This window comes from Bipolaris oryzae (genome assembly GCF_000523455.1).
Source record: "Bipolaris oryzae ATCC 44560 unplaced genomic scaffold scaffold_116, whole genome shotgun sequence".
Classification (NCBI taxonomy): domain Eukaryota; kingdom Fungi; phylum Ascomycota; class Dothideomycetes; order Pleosporales; family Pleosporaceae; genus Bipolaris; species Bipolaris oryzae.
In genome coordinates this window covers 68,069-90,792 of record NW_006911392.1, presented here as the reverse complement: position 1 = coordinate 90,792, position 22,724 = coordinate 68,069, and the positions used below count along the sequence as shown (strand labels likewise).

At 53.4% G+C, this 22,724-nt stretch overlaps 9 protein-coding genes across 9 annotated transcripts; 6 read left to right on the top strand and 3 right to left on the bottom strand.

Annotated features, from left to right (window-relative positions):
- Positions 1 to 302: 302 nt before the first annotated feature.
- Positions 303 to 779, top strand: COCMIDRAFT_38773 (uncharacterized protein; the record flags this gene model as incomplete). The annotated part of the gene is made up of 2 exons (XM_007692007.1): positions 303 to 474; positions 688 to 779. 2 exons carry the CDS (start codon positions 303 to 305, stop codon positions 777 to 779), a joined length of 264 nt encoding a protein of 87 aa, XP_007690197.1.
- Positions 780 to 2,011: 1,232 nt separating this feature from the next.
- On the top strand, positions 2,012 to 5,704 carry COCMIDRAFT_101236 (uncharacterized protein; the record flags this gene model as incomplete). The annotated part of the gene is made up of 4 exons (XM_007692022.1): positions 2,012 to 2,227; positions 2,462 to 2,482; positions 2,844 to 3,274; positions 3,334 to 5,704. The coding sequence occupies 4 exons, from the start codon at positions 2,012 to 2,014 to the stop codon at positions 5,702 to 5,704; spliced, it is 3,039 nt and encodes a 1,012-aa protein (XP_007690212.1).
- Positions 5,705 to 6,863: 1,159 nt separating this feature from the next.
- On the top strand, positions 6,864 to 7,245 carry COCMIDRAFT_101245 (uncharacterized protein; the record flags this gene model as incomplete). Its single annotated transcript, XM_007692021.1, has 2 exons — positions 6,864 to 7,011; positions 7,097 to 7,245. 2 exons carry the CDS (start codon positions 6,864 to 6,866, stop codon positions 7,243 to 7,245), a joined length of 297 nt encoding a protein of 98 aa, XP_007690211.1.
- Positions 7,246 to 10,841: 3,596 nt separating this feature from the next.
- On the top strand, positions 10,842 to 11,033 carry COCMIDRAFT_101253 (uncharacterized protein; the record flags this gene model as incomplete). The annotated part of the gene is made up of 1 exon (XM_007692020.1): positions 10,842 to 11,033. A coding segment is annotated over one exon (192 nt), but the record flags the coding sequence as incomplete, so codon positions are not given.
- A 1,069-nt stretch (positions 11,034 to 12,102) lies between these two features.
- On the top strand, positions 12,103 to 13,500 carry COCMIDRAFT_101281 (uncharacterized protein; the record flags this gene model as incomplete). Its single annotated transcript, XM_007692019.1, has 3 exons — positions 12,103 to 12,258; positions 12,368 to 13,114; positions 13,267 to 13,500. 3 exons carry the CDS (start codon positions 12,103 to 12,105, stop codon positions 13,498 to 13,500), a joined length of 1,137 nt encoding a protein of 378 aa, XP_007690209.1.
- Positions 13,501 to 14,090: 590 nt separating this feature from the next.
- On the bottom strand, positions 14,091 to 17,045 carry COCMIDRAFT_101237 (uncharacterized protein; the record flags this gene model as incomplete). The annotated part of the gene is made up of 3 exons (XM_007692018.1): positions 14,091 to 14,215; positions 14,642 to 16,585; positions 16,640 to 17,045. The coding sequence occupies 3 exons, from the start codon at positions 17,043 to 17,045 to the stop codon at positions 14,091 to 14,093; spliced, it is 2,475 nt and encodes an 824-aa protein (XP_007690208.1).
- Positions 17,046 to 17,360: 315 nt separating this feature from the next.
- COCMIDRAFT_101227 (uncharacterized protein) lies at positions 17,361 to 17,572 on the bottom strand (the record flags this gene model as incomplete). The annotated part of the gene is made up of 2 exons (XM_007692017.1): positions 17,361 to 17,468; positions 17,516 to 17,572. Coding segments are annotated over 2 exons (165 nt in total), but the record flags the coding sequence as incomplete, so codon positions are not given.
- Positions 17,573 to 17,831: 259 nt separating this feature from the next.
- On the top strand, positions 17,832 to 18,134 carry COCMIDRAFT_101233 (uncharacterized protein; the record flags this gene model as incomplete). The annotated part of the gene is made up of 1 exon (XM_007692016.1): positions 17,832 to 18,134. A coding segment is annotated over one exon (303 nt), but the record flags the coding sequence as incomplete, so codon positions are not given.
- Positions 18,135 to 19,907: 1,773 nt separating this feature from the next.
- COCMIDRAFT_7273 (glycosyltransferase family 39 protein) lies at positions 19,908 to 22,356 on the bottom strand (the record flags this gene model as incomplete). The annotated part of the gene is made up of 5 exons (XM_007691999.1): positions 19,908 to 20,362; positions 20,415 to 21,363; positions 21,410 to 21,962; positions 22,013 to 22,143; positions 22,222 to 22,356. The coding sequence occupies 5 exons, from the start codon at positions 22,354 to 22,356 to the stop codon at positions 19,908 to 19,910; spliced, it is 2,223 nt and encodes a 740-aa protein (XP_007690189.1).
- Between the last annotated feature and the right edge of the window lie 368 nt (positions 22,357 to 22,724).

The window sequence follows — 22,724 nt, the reverse complement described above, 5'->3', positions numbered from 1 at the left end:
CTCCCAAGTTTTAGGAAGAAGTCCGTGATTTAAGCGAGCTGATTGGCCGATTGCGGCACACAGGGATTTGCGCCACGGAGGGATGGACGTTACTTGCTCGACTCGGCTACGAGCCACTCGACCAGAACCTCTCCCCAGTCCCCGTTTGTCGTCTTGATGCCGTATGCGACCGTCTCTCGCTCCCTCTCTTCCCCTCGAATGCAGCATTACCACTGTGATGATGATGATGGCGATGGGCACATGGCTTCGGGGTGCTTTTAGCCGGTGCCACGGATTCGAGAGTATCCCATTGTGATTGGGGTATGCAAGGCGTGCGGGGAAAATGCCTGGCCCTCAGACTTGAAACGCGAGCGCAAGCGGTCAAGCCCGCCTTACCGCATCTGCATCGGCTGTGCTGGACGGCGGGGCGCCTCTTGTCAAAGAAGATCGACATTGTCGCAATGAGGAGCAAGATACCAATGCAGATAGCTATGTGTACGTTATTATGTACACTGGCTGGCCGAGGTCCAAGTCAGCAGCCGGCCGACGCCAGGGATCTGCAAATGTATTTGTGTACATACATGTGTGCTGTGTGTCTATGTACGTGAGCATGTACTGTGTATGTACACTACGCCGGGCAGCCCTGAAGTACTACTATACTAGCAAGACACAGCTCTCAGGCCCCCCTCCCCTCCGTCAGTCAGTCAGTCAGTCAGTCAGTCAGTCTACTGCTACTAGACACTACTAATCGTGCACGACATCTCATCCCGTTCGAGGGCGGCATGCATCTGCATTCGTGACTGAGGCGACGGGTGCCCCGCCTGGGCTTGGAGAGTGTGTGGAGGCTGCACTGCCCCTCATTGCGCGGATTGTATGGGCGGTCCGGCTGGCTACGAGCTGCCAGATGACGTGAGGGCACCCAACGCCCACCACCCGCCGGCACCATCATCCCACGCCAGGGGCCTGGAACTCGCTCGAGGCAGAGGGCAGCAATCAGAAGCACGTTTGCCGCGCATATCGACGTCGGGGTGGGCCGTGGGCAAACAATGGCGAGGCTGTGGCCATCAACCCGAGAGCCCAAGCACAAATGGCTGCCACCCTGATCCGCCGCCCAAAGGCCCGCCGCCGCCGCCGTGTGTCCCGTTGGTGGTTGGTGGTTGGTGGTTAGGGGTTGGGGGTTGGAGGTTGGGGGTGGGTTGGTTGCAGTGCAAAAAGACGGGTCGTCGTGGTTGGCATCAGAGGCGGCGGCCACTCCCCCCAAGCAAGCAAGCAAGCCAGCCACGCCTGAGTTTCTGGCGCGGGATGCTACTAATAGACTACTGCTGAGTATCCAAGCATCTAACAAGTACTTAACTCACGGGGCGACTCTGGTGCATGCACAGGGTTTGCGGGAACCGGAGGGTCCCAGACGTCTACCGGGCACAGGACGCATCCAGCAGCAGCAGAAGCGCAACGTATGCGGAATCCCATCCAGCACTAGCTGCGCGCCACACTGTCCCCTGATGGACCCTGACCTTGACCTTGACCTTGCTTGACCTGCGAAGCCCACCGACGCTCCACATGTGCTTGCTTGTCGACTTGCCCTTTCGGCGCTTCAAGTCTGAACCGTTGGCCAATACTTCCAGACGCTCCAAGCCTGCCCTCAGCCACGACTCGCTACGTGCATAGGCCGTCGAGTGCGCGCTGCTGCTGCTGCTGCTGCTGTGCTGCTGTGCTGCCGCGACCCGCACTACAGCGACTTCCGTCCCTGCCTACCCTACGTTCCGATCCTCCAACACCGTATCCGTCTGACCTCTGTACTGTCTGTCCCCTCTCCTCCAGCGCCTCGCTTCAGGCCTCCAAGGGCATTTGCCCTGTGTACGAATTATCATGTATGTCTGCTGCCTCTCCGTCTGACTACTCCAAGGGGCGAGGGGGCTGCTGCCGCGGCTCTCCCAACCCCAACATCACACCGCCCGCCAAACCCCCACACCAGCTCCCACGACCTGAGCGCTGACCTGCCTGCCAGTGTATTTCTAGTTTTCTACTCAGCATGGCCTACCAAGGCATCGGCGGAGCCAGCGGCCTCAGGTCTCCGCGCGAAGACTCGTCCTTCTTTTCCTTGAATCGCGCCGCTCAGAATGGCGACGGCCGCGCGACCCTGCATCGCCGCTTCACCACCAACAACATCCCGACCCTGAGCACGCCATTGTCCCCAATCGGCCAGCAACGTAGGCAGGCGGCAGAGCCGACCGAATTTACAACTGCGGTATGTCGACATTCTCGTACAAGTATGGGTGAGAGGGGGGGAGGGAGGGGGAATGAGGGAGCTGGTGCTGGCGCTCAAGGGCGCCTCGCATGTTCAAGTTGCGCGGCAGCCACAACCAGCGCGCATAGATTTGGGCTCAAGCCGCAGCAGTGATTTGGTGTTTGGTGTGCATGCTTTTTCAGTCGTGTAAATGTGTGGTAAAGAAGAGTTGGGGCTAACGACCAATCCTGACAGACCTATCATAAGCTCCAAGTGGTAAGTCGACTTCACCGAGCCTTTTGCTGCCTCTCACTTCACACTCTTCTTTCATTTCCCTGGACCCGGCTGGGTGGTTACATCCGCTAAGTTCGTTTGCACCGGTAATCCCCCACGATGTAACATGTGATAAACGCCTTCACCTTGTCTTTCTCTCTCATAAACAAACCCTCACAAGCTAGCCCTGCTAGCGCCACCACTATACGTCTCTTTTGTCGCACACGACTTGTTTTTTTCTCCATCTCTCTGCTATCTCTGTTCTTGCCTGCCTTTACTTTCAACAGTCCTAGGCTCAGAGCGACGCTGTTGCCTTGCGACAAACGTGCTTCTGCCTTCGCCTGACCGGCTGACAACCGACTAGCTCGAGAGGAAAAGAATCGAACACGAGTACCTCAAAGAAGCCAAACGGCGGTTTGACGCCGAAATGGAGCTGCTCAACCTGCAAGCCCAGCACGGCGAAGCTGATACCAATCGCTTCTCCAACGACGCCCAGTACGGCGGGCCGGCCCATAGCCAGCCCACTACGCCGCCGGAATACAGTGAAAGCAATGGCTTTCCATCTGCGCTGTCGCGCCCAAATCGGTTTAGCATGTCTAGCATCACACCAGGTATGATCACTCGTAGTAGCCGCGCCAACTCCCAAGCCACCTCTCCCCCTCCAAACATCAAAGGCAGCGGCCACGACATCAACTATTCGTCTCATTCCATGCCAGGTTCTCGCCGCAACTCTGAGGAGGACCACGACGACTTTGAAAACGACGACTTCACCCCATTGAGTCCAGCGGCCCGCAAGTAAGCTCAACTCTACAGCTCACCTTTACCTCCCAACTCCCACTGACACAATCAAACAGGAACAACCGCATGTCTATGCCTGTGACGAGAATGGATTACGGCAATCGTCCAGACCTTCCAGACCTTTCCTCTGTCTTGGGTCATATTGACACTGCTGGTTTTCTGTTCGGGCAAGATGACAGGACTAATGCTTCCCAAGATCGCAATGGCTTTCTTCAGATGGGCAACACCAAAGACGATTTTCCGGTCTTGGTTCGCCGCGACGGCGCAGGTAATGGTACGAAGCTTTCCGCGTCTTCTGCTGCGCTTGATTTGGCCCTTTCCCAGCCCCCTAGCCCGGACGCCCAGTTTCCAGCCTGGAATGGTTACCGTCATCGTCAGGCTCAACAGTCACTTCCTGCTAACACATTCCGCAAAGCTCCTCAAGTTGACGAATATGAGTCTGCTCGATCCAACGGCAACGGCAACGTTGACACGACGCCTAAGAAAAACTTGACCAACAACCGTCGCTCCGTCGAGTTCAGTTTCGCTAGCCCCACCAATGCTATGCCGAAGCTAACTCAGTCCTACTCAACCAACGATGTTCCGACCTTGAAGAACAGCGCTGGCATGAATGGAACGAATAGTATTGGTTTCACATCTCATGCCCAGCAGCACTTTCACAACCACAACGCTAGCCTTGGCCGTATTCCGCAAAATGCCATCTCGAATCGCAACAGCCGTGACTTATCCATGGCCAGCCGCGAATCTGAATACCAGCCTAGTATCCACGCAAGTGCCGCCCCGTTCGGCCCTTCTGTCGCTTCAGCTGCTCCCAATAGTGGCGCTTCAGCAAACGTCGGCCCGCCAGCAATGTCGCAGTACTCTGGCGCTGCAGCTGCAAACCCTGGCTATTATGGCTATGGCGTATCGATGCTCAACGGCGCCATGAACAACCTCAACCTTGGTCCGGCATCGGGACCTGGGCCCCAGTATGGTGGACCGTCTACGTACACCCCCAACGGCATGTATGGCAGTGGCCCGCAGTACAATCCTTATGCTACTTACGGACCAGGAGGCCGCGTTCAAGACAGCCAGGCTCGCGTCATCCAGAGCCGTCGTCTGCAAAATGATGCGAACAAGTACATGAACTACGACCTGAAGACTATGCCGCGCCAGGAAATCTACAGCTTGTGCAAGGACCAGCACGGATGCCGCTTTCTGCAGAAGAAGCTCGAGGAGCGCAACGCGGAAAACATCCAGATCATCTTTGACGAGACTGCCCCCCATGTCGTTGAGCTCATGACAGATCCCTTTGGCAACTACCTCTGCCAGAAGCTGTTGGAGTTTTGCAACGACGAGCAGCGCAACACTCTTGTGCGCAACGCTGCTCCTGCCATGGTTCAGATTGCGTTTAACCAACACGGCACTCGTGCATTGCAGAAGATGATTGAGTTCATCTCGACCGACGATCAGACACAAATGATCATTCGCGCTTTGTCTGGACAGGTTGTTGATCTCATTCAAGATCTTAACGGTAACCACGTTATACAGAAATGCCTCAACCACCTCAAGTCTCCAGATGCACAGTTCATCTTCGATGCTGTAGGCGAACACTGTATCACTGTTGGCACCCACCGCCACGGCTGCTGCGTCCTGCAGCGTTGCATTGACCATGCCTCTGGCTTCCAGAAAGTCGACCTCATTCGCAAGATTACGGCGCACAGCTTTCATTTGGTCCAGGATCCTTTTGGCAACTATGTTGTTCAGTACATCTTGGACCTCAACGACGCCTCCTTCACGACGCCCATGTGTCAGGGTTTCCAGGGCAAGATTTGCGAGCTATCCAAGCAAAAGTTTAGCTCCAATGTCATTGAAAAGTGCATTCGCTGTGCTGAGCCGCATGTCAAGGGTATGATGATTGAGGAGCTGCTTGATGTTGAGCAACTTGAGCAGCTCATGCGCGACTCGTACGGCAACTACGTTATACAGACTGCACTCGAATTTGCGCCCGCAGAACTGTGCGTCCACCTCATTGAGGCTATGCGTCCTATTCTCCCGTCCATTCGGCAGACTCCATACGGCCGCCGCATCATGAGTAAGGTTGCTGAGCGTGAGAGCCGTCTTGCCGCGTACGCAGGCCGTACTTCTTCTGGACATGCATCTCCTGGTACTGCACAGGGCCCTTCAGAGCCCAGCTCTGCATATGGCCCTCAGTACCAAGCGCCCATGTACACGTCCAGCACCAACTACGGCCCAAGCATTCTCTCCCCGCAGCCGCATCGCCAGCCACACCGCTTGAGCAACGCTTCGGTTCCACACCACATGCACAACGCTGTCCACAACAACAACAGCAACCAAGGCTACCAGCAGCAGCAGCCGCAGCCGCAGCAACAGCCGCAGCCGTACGGTGTGGCACAAGCCAACGGTGGTCACGGTCAGTGGTTCTAGGACGAGAGGAAGACATTGGACGACCTTATGACTTGACGAACCATGGTACGGCCAAAAAGCATTCAAAACGCCTCGGCACATGATTCAGCAGCATGGTCATCATTCTATTGGATTGATGTCGGGGTTCAGTCATGTGGCGGATTGAAAAAGTTTCCTTCTATCGACCAATCTTGTCTGCGAGGGTCTGGGTTGGAGCGTTTTGTGCTCCTTCGTCAAGACGCTCATTGTATTTGACAGATTGGTCTTGTACACTACGGCTACACGATCATCATCACGGAGCGTAGGCATCCACTGGCATACTCTGGCGCATGGAACACAAGTTACACTGGGGTATGTGTTTTTGCTTTACTTTGCTTTCCCTTTTCCTTTTCCTTCGGATGGCTTGTATTCTATCCCTTCGCTTTCCCCTTACCCCATTCCATCGTTGCTTTGGTTGCATGGACTGTCGATATGAAGACGGCACCTTGGTGCAACTAAAAGAAACGTTGAGCATGAGCACTTTGGTAGCACGGGCACGAGCATGGTCGCCACGTCGGCGGCGTTTTTCGGGTACAGGAGAGGATGCAATGGCCACTTGTCGTGAGCCTGGAGCTAGGTGGCAAGTCTCGAGTAGACAATGGAATCAACACAATCATGTATAATTGCCCTTGGCCTTTTTTTTCCTTTGTTTTGTGATTGGTCATGATGTGATGATGATACTAATGCTGTGGTGATGATGGTGGTAAGATGGCTATACTGTGCATGGGTGTAAAGGCGGGGAAAAGGGTGAAAGAATGAGTGCCACCACGGTGCTTCGGTGATAGAGAGGGAGAGAGGCAGAATGGTTGGTTGGGTGGCGGTGAAATGACGAGGGGCAAAGAAGTGTTCCAGCGCTTGGATTGGGAAGACGCCATGACGTGACACTCGGCCTTCCGCTTCTAGCAGGAGCCTCTCCAAGACAGCCTGAACACCTTCCTTGTTACCCCTAGCCTACATACACTCACACTCAAACACTTTGCACACAGCGCTTCTACCTCCTGTACCGACACAGTCCTGTACCGGCACTTGACCCTTGTGGTGTCCGACAACGATATACGTCGCCTGAATATCACAGCTCCCAGCGATAGATTTCCGCACGCAACAGCAACCCGCGCAGATCCGAAGACTTGACTGCTAGACGATGCGCACTGCTTTTATCCCACTCGTTGCGCTGTTTGCGACAGTAGCCATGGGGCTTGCGCCGCAGCGAAGCGTCATCATCAGTTGGCCCAACGACACGCCGGACGAGATTGTGGAGCAGAGCAAGGAGGCTATTCGAAAGGCAAAGGGTAAGTGGGGATGCTGAGGTTTATGTGCTTAGGCACCGGAATGGGCTATCGGTACGTTGAGTCTGCTGCTGACGATGGCGTGTAGGTGAGATTACATATGAGTACAATATCATCAAGGGATTCGCGGCCACGGCCCCTGCATCTGCGCTGGAGCTGGTGTCTACGCTGAGCAGTGTGTACAAGTGCGAGATTGAGGAGGACGGCATCGTTACCACGCAGCACAACAAGGAGTAGTTGGGCAGTGAGCAGTGGGCGGAGGAATGACAGATTGCATGAGGGACGAGTTTTATGGGCTTTGGGTTTGAATATTGGGCGTTTTTGGGTTGGCGTTGGGCAAAGGTGGTGATGGTGTTGGATGGGGCAGTATATGAAAGTGATGTACTTGGGCCGTTGGCCATGGTATTGCTGCATGTAAAAGCAAATAGTAGTCACTGCACGTAGGTGTAGACGTGCATACGGTATACACACATGCCCACGTGCACACTTACCTTCACATACTACACAGTCACCCAGGCGTGTCTCTCTCTCATCCCATATCGCCTCGACGATAAAGTAGGGCGGGCGGACAGGGCGGTGGAGCCCTGCAGCGGCCCCTTCCCCGCCATGGCTGGCCTCACTCGGGGACGTGCGAGTCGTGGCAAAGCGACGCCTTCGGCCGTGACATGCGCGTCATGTGTCTTATGGAAGCAGTGCGAGGTGCAACTCTAGACTAACGGCTAGGACAGGCCATCGTCGACGAAGTCAGTGCCCTCATTGTCGCGATCCGAGCACGGCACAGCGGTGAAGCGCGGCCCCGCGCAAGTGTGTGCTGTATTCCGGCCTAGCGTTGGCAACACATCCAACCTCACCCTCAACGCGTCGACACGTCCTGAGCCGGGAACAAGCCTGTGCGTGGTGGAGCAGCGCCGTCTACAAGTCACTGCAAACTGCCCGTCCGCCTCGACATGCCCGCCGGCCACGCTCGACTCTGCCTCCATCGCCATCGCCATCGCCATTGATCCATTGATCCCCCTAGACACCCACGCGGGTTGGCAAGCCCCGCGACTGCCCCAACCATGGACGACTTCAAGCCCGAGCTGCTCAAGGCCCTCCTGGACTGGGTATGTTCCAAGCCCGCTCTCGACTCTACCTATTTCCCGAGTATAGGCAGCTGACATCATTTTTTTCCCCCTGCTCGCAGGTCAATACCTTCGACCTGCCCTTTAGAATCACGACACTGAGCCAACTCGAGGATGGCCAGATTCTCTGGCAGATCCTCAACGATATCGATGCCGACTACTTCAACGAGTCCCTACCTAACTTCGAAGAAAACCACCGTCGCCAATCGGACAATTGGATCCCACGATGGCAGAATCTCAAGCACATCGAGCGCACCACGTCAACATATATCCGCGAAGAGTGCGAGCAGTTGCCCGTCCTCACAAAACGCATGATACCAGACCTGAAGACAGGCGCTCGTGATGGATCAACCATGCTCGTCGCCAAACTCACAATGGCCGTCCTGCTCGCTGCCTGCTTTTCACCCCGCAGCAACCAGCGCATGCTGCAGGTCATGCCCAAACTCGGCACCAAGACGGCCGAAACCATTGCAGAAGCCATCCAGGAAATGCAGGCCTTGGACCAGCGCATGTCAGAACTCGGCGTTGATGCAGAACTGACTTCAGACCCCATCCTCCCCGGCTATCGATCACCCACACGTGCAGCCTCGGGCCAACCATCCGTCGCAGGCAACGAACTCGAACAAGAGGCACAGTTGTTCGAGGCTAACAAGGACCGCCAGGCATTGAAGGCGCAGGTTGTGAAGCTAACTGAGGAACTAAAGGCCTCACGAGAGCGCATCGCCAAGCTCGAGGAAGATGTCGCCGAAGCAAGTGCCTACCTCGATGTCCGCGCCGGCCAGGCCCAGCGAGAAGAGTCGGACGATGTCGAAAACCTGCGCAATGACTTGTTGCGTGACCGCCAATACATTGATCAGCTGGAGCAGGATCTGGCCAGCGCCAGGGAGATCATGGACAGTCAGAAACGCCGCCTCGACCGGTTGCAGGCCGAGGAAGGGTCAAAGCAAGAACTGCGCGACCAACTGCAAGTCGTCAAGGCCGAGCGTGACGAATTGAGCCAAAAGGCAAAAGCAAATGAAAATCTTAAGAAGAAGATTGAATCCCTAACAAAAGAGACGAAGCAACTAGAGGCCCTACGCGAGGACCACCAGCAAGCACGCGAAAGGCTAGCACAACTGGAAAATGTCGAGGAGAGAATCGAGGTTCTACAAAACATCATCAAGGAAAACGGCCAGACACTGGCAAATGGCGAGCAAGCCATCTTCGAAGAAAAGGGGAAGCGAACTCGGGTCGAGCATGAGAACCTGATGCTCATGAAACAACTCGAGCAGACACGTGAGTTACAATACAAGGCTGAGGATGCCAAGCAAGAGCTCGAGGAACGGATACGAGAGCTAGAATCAGCAAACCATGCAAACCAAGGCGATAGTCTAGAAGATGAGCTCTCGCAAGATGAAAACTCACAAGAACCCGAAGTGAAGCCCACATCTGAAGGACGCATCAGCGCAGACGCTATTGCCTTGCAACAACGAGTCGACATTCTCACTGCCCGTTTGAAGTCGCTGGAAAGTGAGACACTCAAGCAAATGCAGGAGAACCTAGGTCTACGGTCGGATATGATGGCGGAGAAGGATGAGACAAGTCAAAAGTAAGGCTGCCCCCTATGATTTCACTTTTCACCAAGCTAAACAGTGTCTCAAACAGGCCCTTTTTGGAACAAAACGAAAAGCTTCAAACAGCCCAGTCAGAACTCGAGGAGCTTCGTCGCCGGCTGCGGGAACAGGATCTCCAAATGGCAGAACTCCGCAACGAGCTGAATAGGAGTAGGTCACGTGACACATGTGCACGAACAGATCATACTGACTTCTTTGTAGAAGCTGACATTGATGACGATGTACGGGCGGCAAGCATGCAAAAGGAGCATGAACGTCTGCTGGTGCTGCAAGAGCGAACTAACGACAGACTACGCGAGCTGGAACTTGCAAATGCAGAAAAGTCAGGTCTCTTGCGAGCAGCTTTGCTCGACCGGGACAACCTCCCGCCAGAACTGCTTGAACTCAAGAGGGTCGAGACAATACAACAGATGCGCGAAATGATAGAGTCAGTTGTCAAGGCACCTCCAGAAACACAGCCCAGAGTCCTGGACGCAACGAGTTCAGAGATCGCCGAAACTGTCCTCTCATCGGAAGCAGCCCTAGACAAGGCGAAAAAAGTAAGTAACAAGCAGATTTCCCATACAAAATCTTCTTCTTCTGCCTTTGACGTGGCTGTCATGACCATGAAGCGATATCAGCTTGAGCCGTCGTTGACTGCTGCTACTCTGGTGCAACCAGACTCGCCGTATAACAGCTACGCCGGAAAGAGCAAGTCGCCCTTGGAGAAGTCCAATTCGACGGCGGGCACGGGACAAACTAGTCGGGATCGCATGGCGCTGCCAGTATTGCCAGAGATGAGCAAGCTGCCAGCAATGTGCGAGGACGAGTACTGCATAGATCAGATTCTCAACGACTATGTGGCAAGTTTGTCCCTGGCCTAGCTCCCCGAGTACGCTTGTCTTGGCGATATTTTTTCTTTCCCTTTCTTGCAATGCATAAAGGATCAAAGCTGACTTATATAACAGGACCTCCAAGACCAGCTCGATATGAACGAGTCATTACGAGTGCAACTCGAAATGGCCAAGGCAGAGACAGCAGAAAGGGGCTCGGTAGGCACCCAGCCACTTTTCCTCACATGCAAAAAGACTGACAGAAACAGGCCGAACTTCAGCAAGAAGTCGAGAACCTCCGGCGCGAGAACGCGCTGGTCAAGTCGATGTGGTACGACATGAACCAGCGACTGCTGAGCAATACGGTTATCCTGCAAAGACGCAGCGAAGCACCCAAAGGCTGGCTCGGAAAACAGCGAGCCGCTGTTGGAGGAGGCGCAAGCGTCTTAGTACGTCAGCTTCCCTCCAAACAAACTTGATTCTAAAGTTACTAACTAAGTGACACAGGGCCGGAGGTAGTAGGAGCAGGGCCACAGAACCAACTTTCGCGAACAGATGGACCGCTCGTGTCGTTTCTGTTTATTGTCCACCTTGTCGGGCCCCAGAACCAGGTGTGGTTTAGCATAGCGCAGGTTTGGTGGCATTTATATTGCGTCAAGATGTATAGACGGATAGTCTTTTGTCACTTATACCCACTTTTATTCATTTGCATGTAGCGCGGGAGTTTGCTGATGAAAGAGAAAGGTTGTTTTTTTATTGTTTTGTACATTTTCTTGTCTCCACGAAAGTTTTTTGTTACCACACTCTAGAAAAGAATATCATGTTTGAAACTTATTACGTTGAGAAACAGCCCCCAGGTAGTCTTACTTATTATATCACAGCATTAAAAAAAGGTAGCACGAGGAAAGATCAAGCCGAAAAGTCCATATTATAATAACGCCCCCCCCCTTGGACTTATTACCTCTTAATCACTCAGTTGAAGCTTCCTTCCTTCCTTCCCCATCCACCTTCTCTTTTCCTCTCCTTCCCGTCAGCAAAGCCAATATACTTTCGCTCGCATCCCCTTTTTTTGTACAACAGACCTGCCTCTTGCGGTGCGCATGCGTCACAACCCGCTATCCCCGATTAGGAAAGCGACAAGATGGATATGCGGTGCCCCAAGACTTGGGCTTGGCGGGTTAATCCTGGATCTACCCCCCCGCCCACCACCTTTATTGGTTCGGGGGGATGGCTGGTTGAAGCTATGTTCGGTGTCATGCGGGCTGCTAAAAAAGTAAATGTAGGTATCCTGGGTTTGTTTGGGTAAGGAAACTGGGCGGAGTGGGGATTATGAACGGGGATGTGGTGGGGGTGAAGGTAGTGCGAGAGGGGGGGGGGAAGGGTAATATAGTATATATATTGGATGTGATTTGTTTGTTTGCAACTGATTTCTTTCTTTGGTTTCGTTACTTCACTTCTTCCTCTATTCTCTCCTCTTTTTCGCCCTTGGTTCCCACAAAGGCTGACGTTTCTTGATCAAGGTTTCAAAGGAAGAGAAGAGAAGGAAAGATGAAGTCGCTTAGTCTTCTCGCAACTGTTTGCGCTACTGCTGCGTTGGCCAAGGGGCCGGAGCGAGTTAGCAATGCAGCGAGGAGTATCACGATTGAAGTTGCGCCGGGGGAGACGCGCCAGATTACTGAGGATGAGAGGTGGGATATTGCTACTGTGAGTTTGTGGTGTTGAGCACACTTTTCCATTATCCCTCCCTTTCTCCCTACGCCAACATCATTCTTTACTACAATTCCTCTATTCTTTTTACTGACGATACCTTTAGGGCGGCGGCTGCGGAAGCCACTTCTTCGACATCACCGACTCATTCGCGGAACCCATAGCCGTCACACGCGCGGCCGCCTACCCAACCACCTTTCAATACAGCGCCAACATCAAACGCCTCTTCCCCTCGCTCAGCTGGGCCAACATCAAGAAAAACCTCGAGCAATACTCCACCTTCCATACACGCTTCTCGGAGACCCAATCCGGTGCCGACGCCGCCCAGTGGCTCCTCGCCCAAGTCCAAGCCGTCGTCAAAGCAGCCAACAAACCCGGCGTCAGCGCCTCTGCCTTTCCCCACTCCCTCTGGCCCCAAAACTCAATCATTGCCCGCATCCAAGGCCGCTCCAACCGCACCGTCGTCGTAGGCGCCCACCTCGACTCCATCAACTCAGCCAACCGCCTCACCGGCCGCGCCCCGGGCGTCGATGACGACGGCAGCGGTTCCATGCTTCTCCTCGAAGCCCTACGCGTTTTGCTCACCGACTCCGCATTCGCCGGCTCCTCGCCTTTACTCGAGAACACGATTGAATTCCACTGGTATGCCGCTGAGGAAGGCGGTCTCCGTGGCAGTCAAGACATCTTCACGCAGTATAAGAATGCGGGCAGGGATATCTGGGCGATGCTGCAGCAGGATATGGTGGGGTATACAAAGGGGACGCTGAATGCAGGCAAGCCCGAGAGTTTTGGCTTGATTACGGATTTTACGGATGCCGTGTTGAATCGGTATTTGGTGGGGGTTATTGGTGAGGTGAGTTTTCTCCCTCTTTTTTTCTTCTTCTTTTCCATATTTCCTTGTTTCCTCATTCCCTTACGACTCCCCCTCCCCCTGAGAACTTACTTATCCTTCTTGTAAATGGAAGGGGAGAAAAAGGATACATGATATTGATGTAATCTATCTAGTACACCGACATCACCTATGTCAACAGCACGTGCGGCTACGCGTGCTCCGATCACGGGTCTGCCATGCGCAGTGGATACCCTGCCTCGTTCGTCTTCGAGTCGGACTTTCGGTACCGCAATCCGTATATTCATACTCCGAACGATACCATGGAACATATGGATCCGAACCATGTGCTTCAGCACGGACGCTTGGTGCTGGGTTATCTGTATGAGCTTGGGTTTAGCAAGGCCTAGGCGTCTTTTTACAGACGGCTGGCTCATAGTGAAGTAGGGATTAATGTGTAGATGTGAATATGGATATGAAAATTTTGGTGGGTTATGTACATATTTACGAGAGAAAAAAAAACCCCCCGAATTTAATCTTGTTGATTGAAATGTTTGGCCTACTTCTCGGAGAGTATGAATGTTGCTTATCCCAGCGGTTGAGCACAAGTGGGTAAATCATACACAATGTGCCTCATTGTGCCATCTCCCCCGACGTTCGGTCATACCAACACTTATTTCCTTAAAAGGAAATGAAGAGGGAAAGCGTACTGCGAGCAAACTTGGTGAGACAAGGCTCGTTTGAATTTCGAGGTCACGAAAGAACACTGAACAAGAGAACTTGGAGAATGTATTGATGTCTGGCATGAGCTAGATTAAAAGTATGTAGATCAGACCAATGCTTTCAACTCTAGAGAATATTCCTCGTTCGTCAAACGACATTCACATATATGAAACCATTATGTACAGATATACAATTATCTGGTATACGACTTCAACATACTGTATTTCTCATCCGTCTACTATCTGCTCAGTATATTGTGCTCCACTTCCAACACCCTCTAGTACTCGGCCAGTCTCAATCTTCTCCCAATGTTCCTGCGTATCACGTCGCGCTCGACGGGTTCGACTTGTGCTCGGTTGGCATTGAGCGCCTGACGGAGCATACCCGCGTCGAAGAAGCCATCTATGCACAAGAAGAGCAATTATCAGTATAATGAAATCTTTGAAAAAGGAAATCTGCGTTTGGGTGGGGGCGATAAAGAATACGTGAAGTAATGAAGTCTTGTGCACAAATCTTGCAGGACAAATCAAATCGCTAAATCGCAGGAATCTCGAAATCAAAGAGAAAGAACAAATCAAGAAGAATAGAAAATCGGCTTCTTCTTTGCTGCAGACGCTCCCTGCGTCCCCTGCCTCGCTCGCACCGTCTTGAAAACAGCTATCGGCTTCTTCTGTGAGCTCGACAAGACCGCCGTCATGGGCTTGAACGGCGGAGAGTGAGGCGGAGTCGGCGGAAGGTGCATATGTGGAAAAGAAGAAGCAGAAGAAGAAGATTCGACACTTGAGGAATCGCCAAGGGAAAGGGAAGGAGGGGAAGGGGGGGTCCTACATCCACCTAGACCATCGTCTTCTTCGTCATCTGCTACGCTTTCTGAGGGCGTCTGTTGCTTGGCTCCGTCGCCGAGGATGATCCTTCCTCTGCTCTTGAGGCGGGTAGCCAATGGCCTGTCTTCTGCCTCACGTGCGCGTGTGGCCGTCTTGTCAGTAGAAGTACCACGGCGTTTGATTTGTCGTAGTAGCTTGCGGATCTCCAAAAAGTAAGATTCCAGCGCATCGATAAAGCGGCTCGTCTGTCGGTGCTTGGAGGATGCACAAATGGAAATGCTGCCGTCTTTGATGATGTAACCAATACCGAAGCCCTCAGCGGAAGTAGGACCGAAACCGAATTGACGGAGAGACGGGTTTCCACAATTCGAAGTGGAGAGAATTGTCGTATTGATCTTATCCCAGCCAGCATCTGCGAATAGTGCGGGCATCGAGTGCTGCACTGGGGAAGGAGGTGGCGAGCTGGAAATGGATCCGTTATCTGAATGTGTCGAATTACGATTGGGTGAAGCAACACCTGAAGCGTCGGGGCTAGATGGTCGCGTCGAGTCCCACCCATCGCTGCTGGCCACGTCTTGAGACTCATCGATGGCGCGCTGCCATATGCAATACAGCGCATACAGATGCCTGTCCGGTCCCTGGGCCTTTGAACAAATCTTGGTATTCTCCGTGTGCTTTTGGCAGGCTTTACGAAGTGCATCAATCTTTTGGGCCGCTGGGTTTTCGCCCCAGAATGTCTTTAGAAACTCGACCGACTCTTCTGTGACAGATCGAATGGCTTCCGTTCGTCCATGGTAGTAGATCTTAGTCATGGCAGGCTCGTATACACACTCGATCCTTCCATACAAGCCGTAGTAAGCAGCCTGGAAGGCCATCTGGACGAAAGCATCAGGTGAGAAGCCCATCGAGGTCATAAAATTCTTTCCGTAGTGAGGGAATTCGAGGGTAGCAAACTCATTCTGCTGGATAAGGTCTGCTAGGCGTGTCTCGGCGAAACGCAGAGCCGTACCCAGCTCAGGAACCATGTCCCACTCAAGCTTATGAGGCGTAGTTTGAACATCGCCAAAGCTCTCAGGGTCACGCTTCGCGGGGTCGGGACTTGACGAAGCCCACAGACTGGGTGCGCTACCGTTGATGGTTCTGGCGAAGCGGAGAATTGTATCAGTGTATACATCGGAAGCGAATCGAAGGACGGTATGGCCATCAACGCCAGTGTGCTCAAAGTTGATACCTGCGCTTCCGTTCTTGCAGACAATGATCTGCAGTTTGTCGTACCAACGGTTCGTGCATGTTCCGACCTGAACTCCGCGCTCAATCTTGCTTGTACCACAGAGCATGTTCATGCAAAGGTCAGCGCCAGTCTGAGGCTCAGTGTAGTCGAGACAGAGCACAAACAGTGCAGAATCAACAATGTTCAAACAATCGGAATTGTTTGAGCCTTCTTCCCTGTGCAATACGTCACGCAGACCAGCCCACACCTTTCTGTTTTCTGTACTTAGCACGCCTATGGCGCCCTTGGCAGCCTCTTGGATCGGCACTTCTTGCGCATCGTCAACAATCACCTGAAGATTAAGGGCGATATCCTTTTCTGTCATGATCAAGTCGTGGTTGTCGTCCATGACATCGAACCAGTAAATTTGGCCGTGGCACATGACGACGATGTGTTTCGAAGTTGGGTCCTGGCCGATTTGGCATCCATGTTCAGTTGGTATCCTGGCTGTGCCGAACAAACGCGAGTACTGGTACATGCAAAGAGGCTGTCCATGGACGGTGTCAGGAGGTAGCTCCTCTCGACGGACGGCTCGAACGAACGCAAGTGCCGAGACGACCAGTGAAGCTGCACGAGTGACCTGGTTGTTGCGAGCCGGGGTAGGGTCATCTTCCAGTAAGAAGAATGGGTTCAGATTGAGTACGACTGGGTTGTCGAAATTCAGATACGAGTCGTACCCTGGTGGTAGTCAGCGCATGCATGACAACATTGACCAAGACTGAGAGTGCTTACAAAACTGCTCAATGTAGTTGGCTTTTCCACTAGCATACCTCTTCAACTTTTCCTGCAGCACGGGGCCATCGGATTTCAAAAAGTCCTCTACCGCATGCACAGTATCGTTGTACTCTTTTGGTGTCTGGAGAGGCTTGAGGGCGGCAAGATATTTTTTGCATGAGCTGTCGATCTCTGGGATGGGAAGTTTGGGAAGACTATCCTGATGGGCAAAGGTGATGCCTGGCCTCGAGTTTGGGTTGGTGTGGTTTGCTAACGGAGCTTGTGCTTCAGCTGGGTAGGACTGTGTGCTGTTCCTTGCGGATTCCTCCGAACGAGTTGCGGTTGCTTCCTCTTTAGACATGTTGGATGCTTTTTGGAGAGTATCCTCTAGAGACGAAGGCTGGGTAAATTTACGAACTGCCATGGCGAGAAGAGTCAGTTAGGCGTAGAGAGGAGAGATGGAGGTGGCAATGTTGAGATGCCGCAAGGCACTGCGATAGAAGTAGTGGCAGTCTTGAAAACAGTAGGCTGGCATGGGTACTCCGGACTTGTCAAGAGTGTCGCGGTGCATGAGCATGGGCAGGAAGCTCTTATTATAAAAGCCAGGACGGACGGAGAAAAAGAGCACTAGGTCGGGATCCACTTGGCAACTGGGCATGTGAAAGGCTATGCAGCCCAGGGCAAGAGGATACAAGCAGCCAGCCCAAGCAGCCGACCGCCGACTCGGTACGTGACCCGCTTAGGGGCAGACGGGAGGAGTGAATGACCCGAGACTTACCTGGTGGCGCCAACCCGGCCTAGACAGGGGGCCAAAAGAGTATGGAGGTTTGTCCAGATGTGTCGAGTCCTGATGAGCTGGGGCAGTCAATGTGATGCTCTTGTGCAACGACTTACTAGGCAGGTGTGGGCGAGCCGGTGGACTTGGGTCCCCAGGCGCAAGGCGATGAGGGATAAAAAGCCGGAAAAGATCAGCCGCGGGCCAGAAGAGCAAATGGAGCGAGGCAGAGAGAGACTCGGTCGTGAGGATACGGCATGCGCGTAAGGCTGTTATCCCGAGGAGGACTAGTGGGCCTGTAGGCAATCAGGTCATAGAGCCACGGACGAGTGGAAGTATCGGCGGCAGGCTGGGGAGCTTCCACACAGCAACCAAACCCAAGCATGCACAGATGGGGCCACTTATCGAGCGGGTATGTCTGAGGGATGACGGCGACTTGGCCACCGATGGAGAGACTTGGGGCGAGGCAGCTATAGAGCACATGATGCCGCCTTTTCCCCAGGTTTCTCCCATCGTCGTCATGGGAGCTCTTGGTGGGCTGTGGCGGGGGAGATGTGGCTGATGCACGCGACGCCAAGGCGTGGAGAGGCGGGGGGAAATGGCTGTGGCTGTGGCTGGGCTGTGGCGTATGTCATGTTCATGGGAAATCGGAATCGGAATCGGAAATACTATTACATGCTACTCTACATACATAGTAGTACTTCTCTCCTTCACTCTGCAATGACACTAGGCCCATGACGGATCTGCTGCACGTGCTGCCGGACTTTGATGCCACCCCATTCTCCCATCTGCTGCCCTCGCTCGACAAGGCTCTCATCACCACCAATGACGTCCTCACCCTCGACGCGCCCACTATCGCCAAACGCGCCCAGGTGCCCACCGGCGAACTGAGGAAGCTCGCAGATGCCGTGGTTACTGCCCTGCACCGTCAGCTTGGCTTCGGGCCAGAGGAACCTACCCCCACTCCCAAGCACGACTGGGCTTGCATCAGCACCCTTGATGACGAGCTCGATGCTGCCCTCGGCGGCGGCATCCCGCGTGGGTACCTGGTAGAAGTGACGGGTGAGAGGTTTGTCCTGCCCATCCACCACCCCCGTCGCTCCATAGTCGTTGAACTAACCGCTTTCCTAGCGGTGCCGGCAAGACACAGCTGCTTCTGACCCTCCTCTTGGCCTCTCAGCTCAAGCCGCCCCACGGCTTCGCAAAGTCGGCAGTCTACATCTCTACCGAAGCTGTCTTGTCTACCACCCGCCTTGCCCAACTATTGTCCACCCACCCCGCCCTAGTCTCCCTCGCTGATGCTGAAAAACCTTCGCTGTCACGCATCCTCAGCATACAAACCCCCGACCTCGAGTCACAGGAGCATATTCTGCGCTACCAACTGCCCGTTGCTATCAAGAAGCATGACGTAGGCCTTGTAATACTCGACTCTGTCGCGGCAAACTACCGCGCCGAGTTTGACAAGCAAGGCGGGGGAAATGCTGCTGCATCCATGGCACGGCGTGGCACGCAGCTCGCCCAGCTAGGCGCCTTGCTGAGAGAGCTTGCGCGTACAGAGGGCATTGCCATTGTCGTAGCAAACCAAGTTGCCGATCGCTTCACCAAAGCACCGACTGCTGCTTCACGTACCACATCTTCGAATAGTCAGAGCACCGCTACCCGCACCACTTCCACTGGCAGCCAGACCAACGATGCTGTGCCTCCACTACCCTCGCAACAAGACCAAGCCCTCCTTCTCTCGCCAGACCCACTAAGCCTTGACCACCAACAAGCCTGGTTCACCGGCTGGGGCGACTCGCCCTACGAGCAACTGCATGTCCAAAAGACACCTTCACTCGGCCTCGTCTGGACAAACCAAATTTCATGCCGCATCGCGCTTAAGAAGCAACCCGTGTTTGCAAGCAGACCGCTTATCCACACGGTCAATGGCCAGGATGAGTGGGCCGACGAAGAGCGTCACATTTCCAAGTGGCGACGCTGGTTCAAGCTTGTGTTTGCGCCTTGGGCCCCGCCTTCGTTGGGACGCGGCATCGAGTTTGAGATTCAAAAGAGTGGCATTAGACATGTGGTCAAGCAAGGGAAACAAGTAGCATTGGCCTGAGCATTGGAGCATTGCATTATGTCTGATTTGAATAAATCTTCTTGAGTTTTAGATCATACTAGACATGTCAATGCCATGATGCCTTTATGTCTTTATTTCTAGAAAGCGTCTAATAAAACACGTATCTATTCCTTCGAAGAAGAAAGTACCTTTTCCACCCATTCCACTACCATTGCTAGTAGATACCGACCGTCCCAGCACAAAAACGTTTCAAAAACCTATCAGAATGTAAAAAAAGAGAGAGGTTCAGTCTCCACACAAAGGATTATTGTACATGAATCTTGCCCTGGAAACGTTCCTATCAAACCCATTCCCACTAAACCCATAACCTCATCCTTGCCTTTTCCTTATCCTCCCCCAAATACTCCTTCCTTCTCAGAGCAGATCCTTGAAACGCCCCAAAATCCATCTTAGTCCGTAACCTTCCAGCTGTCGAGCCACTTGAGATGCCTCCACTGGCTGCTAGGGCCCACCATACCAAACGAGATGGCGCGGAAGAACCAGTACAGGCCAATCACAAGCACGTACAACGCCGTGAAGATGCCCCACTGCACCTGCTTGGGCAGCTTCCTCGTGCTAAAGTCGAGGCAGAAGCCCATGACCAGAATGGCAAACCACAGCGCCGGGTAGTAGTGGTGCACGTACGTCACACGGCCCATGGCCACAAACGGCACATAGTGCAAGAACCAGCCGATAATCGGGTATATGCCCGCATAGTGAATCTGGTCAATCTCCCACTGCTTGAGGTCGTCGTATCCGCGTTGCCATCGCACCAGGTAGAAGAATACAATCAGAACAAAGATGCCCAGCGAAGCAGTGCTGCCCCAGTAAATCGCTGGATTACCGAGCAAAAAGTACTTGACGACTATTGCCATGTTAGTGAATTACCAATAGGAAGAGAACATGTCCACACTTACTGTCATCATTCCAACCGCACATGCGAAGACCAACGTGGAGAATGGGCCATTGCCAAAAACTAGATGCAAGGTCGTCTTGCTTATCAGGGTCAGGAACCAGTGCATTGTTCGACGTCATCATGGCAACGTTGAGATGGATAAAGTCCTGTAGGAAAGGGGATTTGTAGTCGCCGGGGTTACCTGGCGGCAGTCTTTCGTTCGTATGGCTTTCAATGTTCCAGTGTGTGTAGACATCACGCGGGCTGTTCTGTTTCGTGCAAGTTGTCTCAATTTGTTTGAATCCCCACTGGGGCAAGTTGACGTTGCCAGCGCGGAGGTAACAGCCGAGATCCTTGTGTCTGAGACGGAAGGCCGTGGTGAGCGTGCGGAGCCTCGAGTGATCCCTGGAAGAAGCGTCGCGGACTACCTCAACAACCCAGTGGTCCTTGGTATCTCCAACAGTCGTGTTGCCGTAGCAAGAAACCTCCCAGTCACTCTTAGTAACAGGAGCTGCGACTTGATGCGAGTGGAGGTTACGGCCGGTCTGAGCGTGGATAAGACGGATGACATCGCCATTGCCGGGGAATCGGAGCTCTTCGTCCGGCTGGTATGGGACCTCGTGGCGGTTGGGATAGAAGAACCAGTCGTTGTTGGCGTCCTTGTGGTGGTAGCAAGTAATCTGTTGTTGCCCAGAGCCCTCAGGATACGTCTGAACGTGAGAGTGCAGCAGTCCACCACCGTATCCCATGTTCTTCAGGGTGGCACGAGAGCCATACGCGATCTCCAACGGGCTATCCTTGCCAACCTGGGTTCCTCTCAAATTTGCCTGGAAGAGGGAGCTCATCTGGGCGTCACCGGGTCCGCTGTTTTCGAGGATAATGAAGTGAAGGTAGAAGGAGAACATGTAGACGGCGAGCGGAATGAGTATAAGACTGAAAACTCGGAAAGCAAGGTGCATGGCAAGTTCAACCTGGGAACATCAGCGTGATTATACAGCAAATGGTCATATTACATACCTTGGGCATCTTGAGGTCGCCAAACTTGTGCCAGAGATCTTCAGCCGTGTACAGTCCTACTAAGGCGGTGACAAAGAAGCCAACCCACTTGACACTGCACACACATCCGATTGAAACACCAGTCAACATGAGCCATAGACCCCATTCTGGAGAGAAGGGATCGTTGCGCAGGCGGTGAAACTTGGACCAGCAGAAGACGGTTGTGAAGGTAAAGCAGAGAAGCATCGAGTCGAGAAGAATGAAGCGACTGATTGTAGTATACGAGTTCTCGCAAAGAACAGCCAGTGTGATGAACCATACAGTCGGCCTGCGGAAGTTCAATTCCCTCGCGGTGAAGTATGCCAGCGGAATACAGACAGCGCCAAAAGCCGAGTTGAAGAGGCGCATAAAGGTGTAGTCGAGTTCCTCGGGGTATTTCTCTCCCGACTTGAATTCAAACGAGCCATTGTATCCTGCAAGGTATCCAGATAGACCAACAAGCATTTTGCCGAGCGGGGGGTGGACATCGAAATAGAACTCGCGCTTGAGGTAGTGTGACCCGAACTTGCCAAAGCTGCCTGTGGTCAGAACCTGGTTCGCATACGTGATAGTAGATGTGCTTACTGGGCCTCGTCCCATGTCACGATCGGTGATAGACCAATCTTGTACATGCGCGTGAAGAAGGCGAAGAAAGTAAATATCAGAGGAGCCCAGATAACCTCATACTCGTCAAGTAGCGAGATGATGCTGAAAGGCTGTGGCTAAGTTAGCAAGGGACTCGGCGGCCGTCATTTTGCAGGCAGCCGTAATGCCACATGTACAGGATGCCATACCTTATCCTTTGACTTCTCCTTGTCCGGCACTTGTATCGTTGGCGGCGCGGAGGCATCTTGTCTTGTTGCTACATTTCTCCTGCGAAGCTCTTCGGCTTGCGCATCAGCACCCGTTGTGTGGGCGGTTGACGCCATTGTAGGGAGCGGCTTTCCGGTCTATGATTGATGAAGGATATCGTCGCTGGGTAGCGTAGGAAGACTGAAAGGGACCCGTGGCTTCAAATACGAATTGGGGGGGATTCAACGAGTAGTCGGTACCACAGGAGCTGCACGACCGCTCGGTGCAGCCGTACGCAAGCAGGTGGACTCGAGGAAAGGCAATCGAATTAAAGTGGCCGTTGGGCCGTACGATGAGAAGAAAGGCCCACGCAGAATGAGGGCATAAGAGGCGCAAAGAAGAAAAGGTCGATGGACCAGAGTCGCAGTGCTGCAGAATCGAGGAGGTGGGCTGTCCCGAATTGGATCTACGAGCAAAGGGAGCTAGCCGCCCGAGTGCAAAGGGA